Below are 15,364 nucleotides of genomic sequence, written 5' to 3'. Positions count from 1 at the left end.
GGATATTGGAGACAAACCGCATAGAATAGAGAAACCGCGATGGGCCTTGGCAACGTTGTTGAAAATTCCCTGTATCAACACAATCTCCCCTACACCAGCACCTCCAAACAGACCAATCTTTCCACCATGAGCATAAGGGGCAAGGAGATAACGACCTGGATACCAGTTGCCAAAACCTCAGCAGTCCTCGACTGGTTGAAGGAGGGAGGATCAGCATGAATGGGGCTGAGTTTGACACCCTTGATAGGGCCACGCTCATCAATGGGTTCTCCAATGACATTCATGATGTGTCCGAGCGTAGTGGTGTCGACTGGAAACATGACGGGGAAGCCGGTATCCACTTTTGTTCCACGGACAAGACCCTCGGTACCATCCATGGCAACAGAGCGGACAGAGTTTTCGCCCCCCCGAATGAGAAGCAATGCCAAGGACGAGACGACCGCCACTGAAGTTTTGGACCTCAAGAGCGTTAAGGATTGGCGGGTTGACACTCAGACGGCTGTGCGTTGTTCGACACCTTGCTGCTGAGCGCTGAGTGCCGACGAGCGGAATGCGATTTCGAGGCTGAATAGGGAAGTGGACTGGTGGATGAGTATGTGCAGCAAATGTGCAGGCGGATAAAGTGACTTACAGGTATTGCTCGGCAAGGTAGTTGGTTGGTAGCTAAACCAAATGCAGATGATGGGCCGCCAGGGACGTTAAGCGAAGAATCCGGCCAAAGGCGATTTTACAAAATTTACGGTACCCCTGTAAATTGGTACGGATAAAGTGACTTAACACACCGCCTTCCGTGTGAGCTATGGTCCTTTTGAGTTTGAATTGTTCGTGGGGAGGTGTGTACTGAGATGCGGTTGATGCTTGGATGGATGGTGCACTGTGGATGAAAATGTATGTAGGAAGATCGTGATGCGTGATGCTCACGGGTATGCGTAGCACCCTCACCGACACTATGTAGGGATCTTTCCACTCCAAGCTCCGATGCCGGGATAATACCACTTTTTGGTCTCGAATGGCGCGTTGTGTCCGATGCACTGGCGTAGCACCATGATGCTTGACAAAAGTGACAGATGGAATAGAAGCTGATCAAAGCTAAGCGGTAATGGGTGGCCACATCTCGATTCAAAGCAGGGTTGGAATGCGTTTAGCTATGCGTCGCGGTGAGTTATGTGTCCTTTGGTAGTTTGTGTGCGCTACGAAGAGTTGTCACCTATTTGAAGTTTGAAGTACCTAGAATTCAGTAAAAATAAGATGAATCACCAATGTTCTCCATTTCGTAGCGACACACCTGGATTCGAACCAGGAATTGAAGGTGCACCTTACACCTTTTAAGTTTTGATCACGATGCACGATCAGCTATGTGTCCTTTCCTTGAAAAGAACCTGATCAAAGTTGTCGTCCGGTTTCTGATCACCCGATGGACGTTACGTAATCATTGTTGTTTTTCACATCGTGCTCGCTTCCCTCCTGCCATCAGTCTTCCTTCCCTTGCAGACAGACCTCCGCCTTTGCCCGCGGATCCAACACTCTTTTTATTCTTATATCACGACGACGACGAAGAAGAAATGGCGTCGCCGTCGCCTGTTACCTGTGAGTTTTCTTTGCGGTTGTGTGTTATGGGACGAGGCATGCTGATGATGGATTGTGTGGTGGAAAGCTACACCCGCAACGTGAGTCTTTCGTCCGTCGACAGAGAGAGGAAACGTGCTAACGAGCGGTATACTTTGCCAGTCCCCCACCCTCCTCCTCCCCTCCAACCCAATCCAGCATAACTCCCACATCCACATCAACCAGCACCACGTCTTCCACCACCACCACTTCCGCCACCTCCGTGACCACTAGCACAAGCGTCTCCGACACCAGTTCAAAGTCTACATCAGTGACTAGCACCACATCCGCGGCACCCACGTCGGTAGCGACCCAGACTACGACTGCGCCCCCGACGAATACGAGGGTGACGACGGATCGATCGGGGGGTGTCGTTACGCTTACTTCGTTCCTTACGACGTCGGCTACTAGTGGGGCACCGACGAGTTCGAGCGCTGCGTCGACTAATACTGGGTGAGCGGCATGGAATCCCCTTCCTTTCCTTCCCCATCCCATCTTTTTTTTTTGCATGAGGCGATGTGCGCATGCGGCGCACTCCCTCCGATCTATCATTATTGATTACCTCTCCCGATCGTGACAATGGCTTTCTTTTTTTTTTCTTTCGCTGTTTTTCTTCCGTTCCCGTGGATTATCCATGTTCCGAGAAGCTGCCATCGCAACAGCCCACTCATGGTCGTCGTCGTCGTAACGGCCTCCTCGTCATTCGCATTGTTTGCTCAGCTTCGCATCGTTGCGACCCTCTTTTTCGTTTGCCTGTTCATTATGACTAATGCTGTCAATCTTATTCCTTTCAACCCTTCTTTGGGGTGCCCCATGCCCTTTATTCCTCCTTGCTCGTTTCATTTGCAGCGTATATGCGCTTAGCCTTTCTGCCTTACATGCGCCACTGCCTTGCTGCGCCTCGCCCTCAACTAGCTCAGTCAAAGAGGTGTGAATGGCGTACTTGCGTACTTTGGTCCTGGTATGGTTCAATAGCGTTCAAGTTGACGTTTTACACTTTCCCCGTGCTCCTACTTCTTTTGCTTCCTTTCTTTGAATTGTGGAGTATATGCGCCTCCTTCCTCCCTATCCTCTTCCTCGTTTTCCGTCCTTCATCCCCATCTAACACCTCCCCAGATTCTTCCACAACACCGCCGCCGTAGCAGGCACATTCTCCGTCGTCGGCGTCGTCGCACTAGGCATCTTCATCGCCCTCTTCACCAACGCCATCCGACGTCGCCGAGCCCAAAAATTCGACCGCGAAATCGCCGAAGCAGCAGCTGAAGCCGCTCGTCAGCCCGCCCCTATCTTTTTGGACGACGACGACGAGGGCGATACGTACAAGGGCTATCGCGGGGGCGGGGGAGGAGGGTACGGTGGTGGTGCGTCTGGGGGGTATAATAGCGGGAGTTCGGGGTATCATGGTGGTGGAACTATGCAAGACCGGCAGTTCTCGGACGTTTCGTCGCATGGGACGTATGGCCAACCTCCGATGTCGCATGAGGCGTATGGGATGCATGAGATGGGGCATGGTGGTGTTGGTCCCGGAGAGATATTTGTTGATCCTTATATCGCTGGGGCGGGTGCGGGTGCGGCGGGTATTGGCGTAGCGAGGGCTAGGAGCACGAAGGACGTTGCGGGTGGTGGGTACGCGCAGGCTTTGAATGATGGTGCGAGCCCTTACCCTGCTATGGCTGCTCCGTCTTCTACCGGTGGTCCACCACCATCCCAACAATCGATGCCTATGCTTATGGGGTATGGAGGGAGTAGGAGTCCCGAGTATGGATTTGGGAGTCGGAGTCCCGAGTATGAGCTTTTGGAGGCTGCTGGGATGGGTGGTGGTGTGGCTAGGTCGCAGTCTCAACAACAACAGCAGCAGCAGCAGCAGCAACAACAACAAAGGCAGTATCATTATCACCGTAATCAACAACAACAACAGCCGCAGCAGCAGGGTTTGGGAAGGTCGGGGACGTCTGGATCGCAGTATTATTCGGGTCCGCCTGCAGCTGCGGGGGAGTATTACCCTCCTCCTCCCGGTAACCCCCCAGGACAAGGCCAGCAGGGGTACGCAGGAGGGTTCGTGCAGCCCCCTCATTCTTCTTCCCAACAGCCACAACAGCCGCCGCCTTCGCATCAAGAAGAGGAAGGCGATATGGATGATGCGTATGGGGGCATGGGGTATGAAGATGACGGGGATCAGCAGCAACAGGTTGAGAGCCAAGGAGGGACATTGCCTAACCCTTTTGATGCTCCGCATAGTCACAGTGTTGAGAGTGATTATGATGATGATGAGGAGGAGGAAGAGGGGAGGAGGAGGGTGTTGAAGGTGCGTTTTTGAATTTATTATCTAATTATTTTGGTGGAGTGTTGATGTCTTTTTTTTCTTCTTTGTGCCGTAGGTCGCGAATGAGTGAGAAGGTATGTTTTTTTGTTTTGCGTTTTTGTGAGCTGTGCTTATGATGTGTTTTTTTGGGTAGGCTCCGAATGAGTGAACGTATGGGATTTTTGGTTTTAATGAATTGATATATATACTTTACACTTCTTGTTACCTTCTTTTCTTGAAACTTACCTTTCCTTTCTTTCCCAACTTTCTTTTCTTGACTTTCTTTCCCCCCATTCTTTCCCCCTCCCCCATTCTTTCCCCCCCCCCTGTTTCTTTGCCCCCCGTTCTCTTCCCTTTCCTTCTTTCTTGAGGAACGAGTGTATTGGGTAGTTGTTCTTCTTCTCGTTCTTGTTGCTTCTTGTTGTACCTGCTTACTCTCACCCTCACCCCGCCTGCCTGGTCGTTGGTCTTTTTACACGAGTCTGGGTCGCCCCTCGTGAACGCTCGATATGACGCATGGTTCCCTCCCTCGATATGGCGTTCTCTCTATTCAGTGCATGGCTCCCTCGCACGACCCGTGGTTCCCTTCTCCGACCGAGGTTTACGTTCACCCTCCCAAGGCTCTCCCACCCCGATCGACCGAAGCCCAACACAACCCACTCCATCCTGACGTACACTCCCCTCTTTATACCTGACCTGACGTACTGCTCCCGACCTCTCTTCTCCCTGACGTACCTGTCCTCAACCACCCAGGATAATACACGCTCCTTTCATTCTCCCTCGCTCCCTTGTCCCCTGTTATATTTTTGACTTTCTGAGTTGATTTCTGATCACACCTTCAACTCGAATTCCTTCTTTTCCCACTTCCTTTCCTTTGCTTATTCTTATTTCTTATTTCTTACATTTGTTGCTTGCGTTGTGGTTTGAAAAAAAGAATTTAATTGCTATTTATGTGGCCTAGTGGATGAATTGATTTTCCGTGTCTTTTCCTTTGTGGGTTTTACTTGGAGGAGATAGTTTGGCTTGGTAGGATCATGTGGAAGTAGATAAAGGTGCGTATCTGGGCGTGTTGACTTGACGCGTGGCTTGCTGTGGATGAATTGATTCAATGCGTGGTCCTTTTGTAGGTCCAGCTGGCGATGGCTCGGAGCCCGGGGTTGGCATCCAACGGTCACCAGAGACTTATCTTGAACCCTCTTCTTCGAATCTGCTTCTTAACATACGTATATTTTGGGCGCTCCAGTCTCCGATACTTTCGGACCGCCGATAAATCTAGTCATCCAGAGCAGCCCTCCAGATTCCTCCCCAGCGGTCTTGGTCGCCCACCCCTTGCAGCTGTTCTCGGGCGAAACTGCCAAACTCTACCCTCTAGGTGCGGGTGCAGTACACGCGTCGAAGTTTTACGTAGGTCACTCGCTTAGCCCTCGATGACGTTGGTCCTGGCAATTTCTTTGAGACCCATAGAGGATGAATTGATTTTCCGCATCTGAATTTTACTTGGAGATGGTGGATGGAGATGATTCAAGGTGCGTATGTGGGGGTGTTGGTTCAACGCGTGGTCCTTTTGTAGGCCCAGCTGATAGAAAGGTTTCGATGCCTGAACCTTGATGGTTCGGAGGCCGGGTCACCTGTCAAATTTGGCACCCAGTCACCAGAGGCTTATCTTGAACCCTCTCCTTCGAATTCTGAATCTCTTCTCAACATTCGTACATTTTGGGCGCTCGAGTCTCCGATACCTTCGGACCGCCGATAGATCGAAAGCTGGAGCGTAGCGTCCCTCCCCAGCTGTCTGTCCTCGCCAGACTTTAGCCTTTAGGTGCGGGTGCAGTACTTTCATTTTTGTCATCGTCTCCCTGCAGTTATTCCACGCGTCGAAGTTTTACGTAGGTCATTCACTTAGCGTTCTTCATCCTTTGTTCTGACGATTTCTTTGGGTTCCAAAACGGTGCTGTCTAGCTGACTCTCCATCGGGCGCCGAGGAGTCTTGCACTTTTGCGACGTGTTTATGAAACCCGGAGAAAGCTCGGACCTCCATACTTCGTCCAGTGATAAATCGTGATGACCCTTCGTCTTTTCCAATTAACCCATAATGATTACAGCCGATCTGCTTTGCATGGAAGAACCGTCAAGACAAGCGACAGGATGGAGCTGAAATTGAGGTGCTTTCCACGTCTATCTGAGTGTCAGTGGCATCAGCCCTGATTGTGGATGACTGATATATGTAGGAAGAATTGAGAGGCCTCACCCACGAGATCTAGTGAACCCCCCGCCGTTGCCCTCCCCCCCCTCTCCACTCGTAAGCAGAAGACGAGAAGGACCCAGAACCGGTATTTTCATTGGGTGTTTCGGGCAAGATGTCAGCCGCTGGTACGGATATTAATAAGTACGTTGTTATTCCTTTCCTTTGCGCAGATACCTTGCTTACGACCGGATGGCTGATAGAGCTGCACCTCTTGTTCGTCCTCGCTTGTAATCCTGTTCAAGTTCTCTCATCATGATGGATACATAGTTCATTGGATGCATCATCAGTTGGTTTTTGTCGGGCTCGTTGATGGTGCAGACCTGTACGCGCTTCTTAAATTCAGTCCCTTCTCCAGCCTACTTAATTCCCTTGATCTTCAGACGATTACTTTTGCGACGATCACCTTGAAGGTGATATGATCGGAATAAAACTTGCAGGTACGAATTCGTATTCGAGTTATGTTTGAGCCAAAATCTCACACGGAATATTTCCATGTAATAGTGGGGCTAGCCTTCATTCTTGATATGGCGCGATCGATGTCAGTGACTTCGGCAGGCTGGGAGCGGCTGGTGAGCGGCTGGGGAGATCCAACGAGTTTCTCTCGCATATCAATATTCGCAGCCATGACTGTCCCGCTAACGGGGCTCGGTAAGTCCTTCCCATCGGTTTTTAAGACCTTGATCAAGCCATCGACAGAATCATGCGTAGTCCAAACGTTTTTCGCTTGGTGGGCACGATTCGCTGAGAGTCTTTCCCGTTTTATCTTATCCCCCTAGGCGAATATGGAATCTGAGGAGAGGTTCAAAAGTTGGTCGTTTCGTTCCGTGTATCATCTCATCGGTGCGGGGTCTCCATGGTTTCTTGTTCTTTGTACTCAGAGTTTGTGTACAGGTGGCGTTGGTACAGTTTGCAGCAGCGGTCGTTCACGGGATATGTGTATGTGGCCCTACTGGATTTACTTTGACTTTCACGAACCTTTTGACAGTGTTATCAATCCGACAATTTCAACATAGGAAAAGAGTGGCTCAAACTTTCAACGGAGGTGCGAATGACTTCGTTGCGCTCCAACATATCCGTATGCCAAATGCTTCTAGATCTGGCTCTCAGGTAGCTTCCTCTGTGACTGCATCATTGTGATGACCATGATAATCCTGGTACGTTCGTTCTTTTGCTTTGGATTAACTCATCATAAATTTCGTCTTCCTCGGCCGTCAGCTCGTACAGGCAAAGCTTGAATCTTCATTCGTATTGACTCGACGTCTCATTGACCGTCTCATAATTGTTACTCTGGAGACTGGCGCTATCACTGTCGTCGTGATTCTCGTTCAGCTCGGTATATATATAAAATATCCAGAAGATGCACTCCAACATGTTGCGGTGTAAGTTGCGTATTTTCTTTGACGTGGTTGGTATCTCATATTCTTATCCCAGGATGTACATTCTTGGGGGCTTGTAAGTTTTTCCGGGTCTTCGGACTTCCATATTGTTTAACAACTTTTTTAGGTACGCTAACGTACTCCTCGCTGTTCTAAATGGCCGGAAGCGAGCTCGCCGGCTGGTGGCGCTCACGCATCATTCTCTCAGCCTCCACTTTGCTGAACACATTCCCTCCCGTTTTTCCTCCGCTACGTTACAAGAAGCCTTGATGAGTGATACAATTATGCGAAGTAGTCAAGTAAGTGTGTAAGAATAGTATTGGACAATTTTTGTTTGTGGGACTGTTTTAGAATAATTAGAGCTCACTGGACTATTAAGTATAACTCTTAGGACTAGAAAGATCATAGAGTACAAACTGTACAATCACGTCGACTTGTGAACGCTGTACTCAGACATCCAACATGAACACATAATATTGTATCTTAGAGTACGGATCTTACTTTTCATTTCTTAGAATGGCAATCAAGTCGTGTAAAATCTCCACGTTCAAGTTACCCCCCACACCATTACGTTTGTTTGATTTCCCCATGACGCGGTCAAACTGAAAATCGTGAGTAAATAGGGAGCGTTGGAGGCATCAAGGAGGCATCAAAAGGCGCACTTCCTTCGCAATCAGCGACTTCATTTCATGGTTTGATCGTCATACTCTTCACGATTGAAAAACCATATGTACTTGATGTTTTCAAACCTACTCATCGGCAATTTTCCCTTATCGTATCGCCAAGAGCTGGTCGAACTTAAATTTGATCTGATTGACAAGTTGCCTGGAAATTGTGGTAGGTTTGCAATATCTTGGATTCCGAATGCAAGCGCTGCATGAGTCGCCAAGCCTTGAAATTACAAGCCACAATCAGCCTAGACCGAGCTCGTAGCTAAATTAGAGAGTTTGCCTTTAAAGATCGTTATGTGGCAATGCTGGCTCTTGCATGGCGCGCGCAGATCTATCTTATCAAGAGGAATGCTGTCCAACTACACCCAGATGTTTATCAGATTCTTTATTTCGGTGGCGTCTTTCAATTCCTTTGTTTTCTTTTTTTCCATCCATGAAGGCAATTTCACGTCAGGAACGGAAGTGTGCATCTCATTGATCCGCAATTACTACAGATCAACTCAAGCAACTAGGCATTATTCCAAACATTATTGGAGGTTTTGAGCAGCTTTACATTCAGAAACGAGCATGGTGTATATTTAGATTTTTTACTCACCACTCCCTGGAGCGCCATTCTATTAATAGCCTTACAACATACTTGGTTCTTCGAGGAAAGGCTCGTGCCTCGAGGCGTGCCTACTTTGATCGGAAATCCCCTAGACCGCCGCGCTGGTATATATAGGAGGTCTCGTCAGAGCATGTCAACCAGTAGCTCCCCCTCCTCGGTTATGGCGTCGCAACCGTATGTTATTAACTACGCACATGCTGTTGGATACGACTCTGTACCAGCGGCTGCCGTCTTCGCTGCCTTGTACGTCCCCCTCTTTGGGTGGTATGTACTCAAATCGATCAAGAACCCGACCTATGTCCTCATCGTTCTTTCTCTTTTTTGTGCAAGTAGGTTACTTTCCTTTCTCAGATTTTGTTGTATGTGAACAATCCTTTCAGTCCGAATCACAGCGTTCGTAATTCGTGCCGTTCTCGCTAGCTCAAGCACGGCGGGGCAACACATCGGTTTATTAATTGGCGATCAGATTCTGTTCGGTGTTGGATTCTTCGGATTGCTCTATTCTGCGTATACCCTCGTTCTCGATCGGTGAGCTTCTTTCGCATTCGTTATCGCACTCCAGTTGTGTACTAATAATTTTAGTGAATTGCTCAAAGGCACCTCGCCCCCTAGAAGCTTCATCCTCCGCATTACCCGCAATCGTGCATTATTCAGATTGGCTTTGACCAGCGCTGTTGCGCTGGGTATCACGGGAACGACCATGTCCCAAAGCTCCAACCCGAAAACAATATCAACAGGGCTGACATTGCGTAAAGTTGGTACGATCATCTTCCTCGTGCTTACGGTGCTCCAGGCGTTCCAGACGCTGATCTTGGCGAAGATTGAGCTCACGGGTGCGTACATTTTTCGCTAATTTTATGAATTCAACTTGACCGTTCGTCAGGCAAATCCGAGCGTGAAGCTGACGAAAATCAGTCTTTTGGGATGAAATATGGAATTTACATCCTTTACATCATATCCTTGCTTCTCCTCGTCCGAGAGGCATTCTCGATGGCCACGGTTAGCAACATGTTCAAGCAGAGCAACGAGCACTTCTGGTATCCCCTCGTCGCGCTTCCGGAAATTCTTGTCGTGATCTTGTTCTCGACGCCGGGTCTTGTTCCCAGTCGTTCTGATCTTCAAAGGAATACTGGTAAACCGGAGGCATAATTGGTAGCTCGGGGTTGGTTGTGTTGACTTTTTTCTTCGTTTCGACGGTACACTATACCCTATGATAGGACTCTCATGAATCGACTTTTCTACCATTACCTTTATATCACACTAGGATAAAGGCTTGGTAGGGTGAATGATGCCAGAACGATGGCAGTCCAAGGACCAATTTATTGCGAATATCCGATAACGACAAGTATCAACGCGGAAATGATGAACTGCTTCTACTAGTGACTTGCCAGCAGCGCGTCAGACTTAAAAATGCAGGTTCGTGGTGCATTTCAAGCGAAGCAAACCTGGAAGATAAAGGCAATGAAAACAGCGAGTACATACAAAGAAGAAGGACAGGTAATGGGAGAGGGAGATGCATGTTCCCCTCTCCGAGACGGCCAGAAAGCCGGAAAGGGGAATTATGATAATTATCAGGGCACCAAGGGCCAGATTACATTGCATCGCCAAACATATTACGTGCCATCGGGACGCTGAAAACGAAGCAGAACTCCAGGAAGGACTTGAATAGGAACTAGGTATGCAGAAGAGAAGCCATAATGGGAGCACGCTCATGTGAGGTTGACGGAAAACGAGATCACAAAAGACGGAGTTGCCGACAACGCGAAGGTAGGCGAAAGTGAATAAATCGAAAGGATGCCAACAACTGGAAGCGAAGAGCAAGGAGAGAATCGGAAGGACGGAAAACGCACAAGAGACCAAAAAGAAAGCAAACACACTCCCATAGTATGAGTCGACGCAACCCAAGAGCTCGTCAGAGCCCCATTAGTCGTCGACATTGTCAAGAACGAAGTGGGGGTGACGCCTTCACTGGTCTCTCCGTTCTCGTAGACGGTCGGGGTCCCGTCATCGGCTGAATCACTACCGAAGTTGCGGGGGCGGGGGTGGTGCTGGGTACACTGACTAGCGTCCGAGGATATGGTTGCAGAGGTCACAGAGGTAGGGAATGCGTATCTCATGTCGGGGCCGTCCTTGTTTGCCTTGGGGCTGAGCTGGAGGGTGGGGAACCTCGTTCAGTCCTCCGTCCGCTTTCGTCGACGAACTCACATTACAGGAGTGCCTTTAAGTTGTCAATCCACAATCGCCAGCTGCTCTCTCTCCCAGTGAGCAGGATATCACGAGCTAGCTAGCTATAGGGTTGTCTCTCTGACTACCACTAGGTGTCGGACGTGGTCGTGATGTGAATACAAACCATCGTATCCGCGCGTAGGGATAGAATGGCAAGGGAAGTGCGAGCTTTGAAGGCAAGAAGGAGAAGCTCGGACAGTGTTGTCATGACCCGGGTCTGACCCTGACCTGACTTTGATTCCCAGTGAAAATTGACCCTGTGCAGATCGGGTTTCTCCGGATCAAATCGATATATTTGCCAATTTCCGGCCATCTCCCCTGTTCAGATCGGGCTCCACCGATCCATTTGGCCATTTTTTAGGGTCGATTTTCACTGGGTTTGATTGACGGGGTCATGATTGGTCAAGGGTTTTGTGAGAAATTTCTAAATTAGGATAGCGCGCGCGTCGAAGCAACGTCGAAGAGTGTCCAAGCCTCGCATAACTGCACAATGTACTAATACACGTAGCAAAAATCCTAGAAAATTTAAAATTTCAAGCATAATTGGAATTTAAAGGTTCCCACTGTCAGAACTCTCCTCCATCAAACCACTTAATATGTCATAAGCCTCCATCTCTTGTTCCAAATTCTCAATCCCTCCTCTCCAGAAAGAGTTCATTCCCTCCGAAGGCAATTCTGTGCTGGTTGGGTAAATGAAGAGGATTTCAAGAGGGATGCAGGTTTTCTTCACCCCAGTAGCTCGAGCTGGTGGAGTTGCCGAGTTTAAAGGAGGGATAGTGATTGTCAAGTGTCCACTTGGAGCCTGCACATTAATAGTGGGAGGAATTTCATCAGTCTCATCTAAATCATCACCTACATCCTTATCAGCATTTGCAGAAGCTACACTTGCGATAAGATTCTCAGATGATCGATCAAAATCGAGAAGATCATTGTCCTGATCGCCAATGTTGAGAGAATCAGCGGCAGACTCAGAGTTATCGTCATCAGGTCCTTCAACCTTGTGCCCCAGCCTCAGAGGTAAATTTTCATTTACCCCTTTTGTGGAGCAATCCAGCTTCTAGGTGCATGTGCTTAATATCCATGCCAACCATTGTTGTCTTGCAGACCTTCTCAACCCCTAATTTGCTATGGATGCCTGTGTGAACAAGCCCCATGTGGCTAAATGCATGTTCACAGCCGGCTGAGTTGGCGACAATACTGAGAATATGAATTGCTAATTTTGTGAGGCAGTTGCGGCCAGTTTCTTCACCAGTATCAATTCCTTCCCAGATCTCAACTGGATTTGCTTCCTGACCCTAATCATATTTATTAGGATTATGGCCACAGGGTTGTGGTGTGCAACAACTTACTTTCTTTTTGGCTGTGTCAATCCAATCCTCAAGACCCATGTTTTCTGGAGAGAATTCTTCATGCTTATTGAAGTAGTCCATAAATGCAGCTTGAAAGTCTGCATCCACATCCTTTCTGAAAACACGAGAGTGAAGACGCTTGAGCATATTACACAGCCCAATTGGTGTTAAGGCAACATGTCAACGTGCAAGAACATTGCCACAGAGAGAGGGATGGAGGATGACAGCAGCAATGAAGGGATCTTGATCTGCAGCTGCCCAGCGCTTCTCAAGACTAGCAAGAACTCTGTCGCGTACCCTCAAGTCATCTTCATGACTTAGATTAGAATAGATACAATAGAGGTTTGCAAGAGTTGTTAGGACATGATAGAGCTGTGTATTTGATGCCTGTGTGATGTTAGCAGTGGCTCAAGATGACTGCAAGTCCTATGAAAAGAATAAAAATCAATAAACATGAAATAAATTCAATAATGCTTACTTCTTGATGTGGTACCAGAACTCAGAATCCTCAATTATCTCCTGCACTACTATAGCCTTTGCTTGGTCTTCACTTTTGGTGCCAACACTTGCAATCATGGTTTCACTATGCTTAAGCCAAGCAGCTTGCAGAGCTTTTTCAACAGTGAGAAGTCACCGAAGAGAAAGATAGTGTGTTGTCCATTGAGTGAGCACAGGGAGAATAAGGGCCCAGAACATTTGGTAGGTGGAGAACTGTTCCACACGAAATAATCCCAGTGCATGGCTGTGATTATTCATCCACTTGATCACTATCAAAGCCTTCACAACACAATCCTGAAAGGGAAGCTTGAGAACTAGATAATCACCAACAATAAGATTGATTTGATGTGCCCAGCAGAGAATAATGATGAGCCATGGCATGAGCGCAAGAAGTAACCGTCGCATTTTGCGTGGGTCACCACCATCATCAGTACATGCAGCAATGATTGAGACACTATACTTTTCTTCAATCCACTTGATGTCTTCGACAACAAGTGCCAGAAGGGCTTCACCAGTCTTTGGGTTTGCAGAAACATCATGAGTTCGCATTAGATATGGCTATGCATAGTGTTTAAAGGTTCAGTTCAGTCCGGTTTTTTGCCCCGAAAACGCGCAACTGTGGACCACAACCGGTCCAGGACTGACCTAGATATTGAAAGAACCGAACCGAACCACCTAGGACCGGTCTTTTGCGGTCCATGATACCAGTTCAGACCGATCCAGACCGGTTTTTTTGCGTATAATTTATTATACCAATATAAACCATTTGTATCTCAACCATTATTACTCTGAAAAATAAACGGATTATATAAAATAGTAAAGCATATAAATACCCGTCATTCTACCAATTTTCAAGAGATTTAATGAAGATTTGACATAGCTATGACTGAAACCGAATTACATCTCATAGAGACTTGGGTAAAATATGGATTTGGTTATATCTTTCTCAATTCTTAACCGTTTTTGATGAAACAAAAACCCAATAAAAGGCAATAAACGTGGTTACAAGGCTATGTAACGCACGTGACCGTTTAACCGGTTGCAACCGATTAAAACCGGTCTTTGAATGGTTTTAAAAGATTTTCGAAATGAGGCAACCGGCAACCGGACCAACCCCAAATTGGGGCAACTGCAACCGAAAAAAAGACCGGACCATGGTCCGGTTCAGTTCGGTCCACCGGCTTTTTGCAGTCCTATGGACTGAACCTTTAAACACTAGCTATGCATGTCAACAATTTGATTAGTACCAATGATCAGAGTGTATGAGTTGCTTGCTGCTTACCTCAAAGTCCACACTAACCATTGTTGCAACAATTGCTTGTTTAGCTTTATTCTTCCACCCATCTGTTTGAAAAGTAGCCTTCTGCTCCTTCAACTTCAACTTCAGCTTATCCTCAACCTTTGCAGCCTCTCGATCAAGTATAGGCCCCGATAAAGTTCGACAATCAGGTATGATTGCCCCTGGTATCCACTTTTCAACAAATAATCACATCTCTGGATTGTGTGCAGTGTTCCAGGAAGAGCGAGTCACAATAAGCAGTTTACAAAAGTCCTCTCCAAACTCTTGCTGTCGCAATGAGTTCCATGCACTTACAGCAGGACTTTGAGAACCATCAGCAGTGAAGCTCAACATTCTAGCACATTTTGATGGCCACTCTAAATTCAGCAATGGGGTCAAGAACAGAAGTGGGCTTGGGCTTAGGGAACCAGATGGCGTAGCTGAGGCGCTCAAGCCAGGATTTGGATAAGAAGAACCTGATGACATAATAGTGGGAAGAGGCATGCTAACAGAACGTGCAAGCATTGGAGGAATAGGCAAGGGAATAGGAAGATTTGGTGGGTGGTTTTTTTTATCGTTTATTTCTTGTAAAGCACGATTTCTGACATCCGGCACTACAACGGCACATTTTGACAGGTGTGGTACCATCAATTGGCCTGGTTTCCCCACCATTGGGGCACAATCTCTGAGTGCTACATAAATATTGTAATGTGTGATTCTCGAAGATTAAAAAAAAGTCTGGTAATACTTACTTTGGGACTCCTGATCTGTATCTGTACGGCCACTGCTGATGCCACTGATAGCTGTGCTGAGAATATCTGACTGGCGAAGCTCTTCCTTGTGGTGATTCAGGCATGCAAGGCACCATGCATTCTTGTATGAGTTATTGGATTTAAAAAGTTGGCCATCACTGAAAAAATGGCCCCAAGACCAGTGTTTGTTAGAGGACATAGTGGAATGATGACAAGGAATGGAAACGGACACATTCAAACACTCCAATGACTATATACTTGTCTACAGGCGCGCTACACAACGTTCAAACGTGTATGATAAGCCTCAATCACTATTTCCAAAAAAGGTCTGACCCCCATCATGACCCTTGACCCCGTCAAGTCAGTTGACGTGACTGTGTTGACCGTGACGGCTCTGACCTTGAGTCAGGCTGACTTGTACAACACTGAGCTCAGATGATATAAAAAAATTACATAA

General features: G+C 47.6%; 5 protein-coding genes across 5 annotated transcripts; 4 read left to right on the top strand and 1 right to left on the bottom strand.

The window, feature by feature from the left end:
• Positions 1 to 1,355: 1,355 nt before the first annotated feature.
• On the top strand, positions 1,356 to 4,076 carry LACBIDRAFT_324531 (uncharacterized protein; the record flags this gene model as incomplete). The annotated part of the gene is made up of 7 exons (XM_001878322.1): positions 1,356 to 1,587; positions 1,655 to 1,667; positions 1,792 to 2,058; positions 2,268 to 2,455; positions 2,521 to 2,533; positions 2,722 to 3,910; positions 4,062 to 4,076. 7 exons carry the CDS (start codon positions 1,356 to 1,358, stop codon positions 4,074 to 4,076), a joined length of 1,917 nt encoding a protein of 638 aa, XP_001878357.1.
• A 347-nt stretch (positions 4,077 to 4,423) lies between these two features.
• On the top strand, positions 4,424 to 4,896 carry LACBIDRAFT_315354 (uncharacterized protein; the record flags this gene model as incomplete). Its single annotated transcript, XM_001878321.1, has 1 exon — positions 4,424 to 4,896. The coding sequence occupies one exon, from the start codon at positions 4,424 to 4,426 to the stop codon at positions 4,715 to 4,717; it is 294 nt and encodes a 97-aa protein (XP_001878356.1). The 3' UTR covers positions 4,718 to 4,896.
• Positions 4,897 to 6,261: 1,365 nt separating this feature from the next.
• LACBIDRAFT_315353 (uncharacterized protein) lies at positions 6,262 to 7,836 on the top strand (the record flags this gene model as incomplete). Its single annotated transcript, XM_001878320.1, has 12 exons — positions 6,262 to 6,290; positions 6,350 to 6,362; positions 6,417 to 6,471; positions 6,530 to 6,586; positions 6,651 to 6,797; positions 6,846 to 6,876; positions 6,926 to 7,085; positions 7,135 to 7,191; positions 7,244 to 7,303; positions 7,365 to 7,528; positions 7,581 to 7,601; positions 7,653 to 7,836. 12 exons carry the CDS (start codon positions 6,262 to 6,264, stop codon positions 7,834 to 7,836), a joined length of 978 nt encoding a protein of 325 aa, XP_001878355.1.
• A 1,097-nt stretch (positions 7,837 to 8,933) lies between these two features.
• LACBIDRAFT_315352 (uncharacterized protein) lies at positions 8,934 to 9,952 on the top strand (the record flags this gene model as incomplete). The annotated part of the gene is made up of 4 exons (XM_001878319.1): positions 8,934 to 9,132; positions 9,184 to 9,331; positions 9,386 to 9,636; positions 9,687 to 9,952. The coding sequence occupies 4 exons, from the start codon at positions 8,934 to 8,936 to the stop codon at positions 9,950 to 9,952; spliced, it is 864 nt and encodes a 287-aa protein (XP_001878354.1).
• A 1,627-nt stretch (positions 9,953 to 11,579) lies between these two features.
• Positions 11,580 to 15,106, bottom strand: LACBIDRAFT_324528 (uncharacterized protein; the record flags this gene model as incomplete). Its single annotated transcript, XM_001877957.1, has 10 exons — positions 11,580 to 11,881; positions 12,063 to 12,324; positions 12,379 to 12,493; positions 12,857 to 12,961; positions 13,013 to 13,434; positions 14,159 to 14,347; positions 14,471 to 14,477; positions 14,518 to 14,660; positions 14,825 to 14,847; positions 14,908 to 15,106. 10 exons carry the CDS (start codon positions 15,104 to 15,106, stop codon positions 11,580 to 11,582), a joined length of 1,767 nt encoding a protein of 588 aa, XP_001877992.1.
• Between the last annotated feature and the right edge of the window lie 258 nt (positions 15,107 to 15,364).

Source organism: Laccaria bicolor, genomic scaffold (assembly GCF_000143565.1).
Source record: "Laccaria bicolor S238N-H82 LACBIscaffold_6 genomic scaffold, whole genome shotgun sequence".
In the NCBI taxonomy this organism is placed as follows: Eukaryota; Fungi; Basidiomycota; class Agaricomycetes; order Agaricales; family Hydnangiaceae; genus Laccaria; species Laccaria bicolor.
Note: the sequence above shows the minus strand (reverse complement) of the source record. Positions and strands in the feature narration are given on the sequence as shown.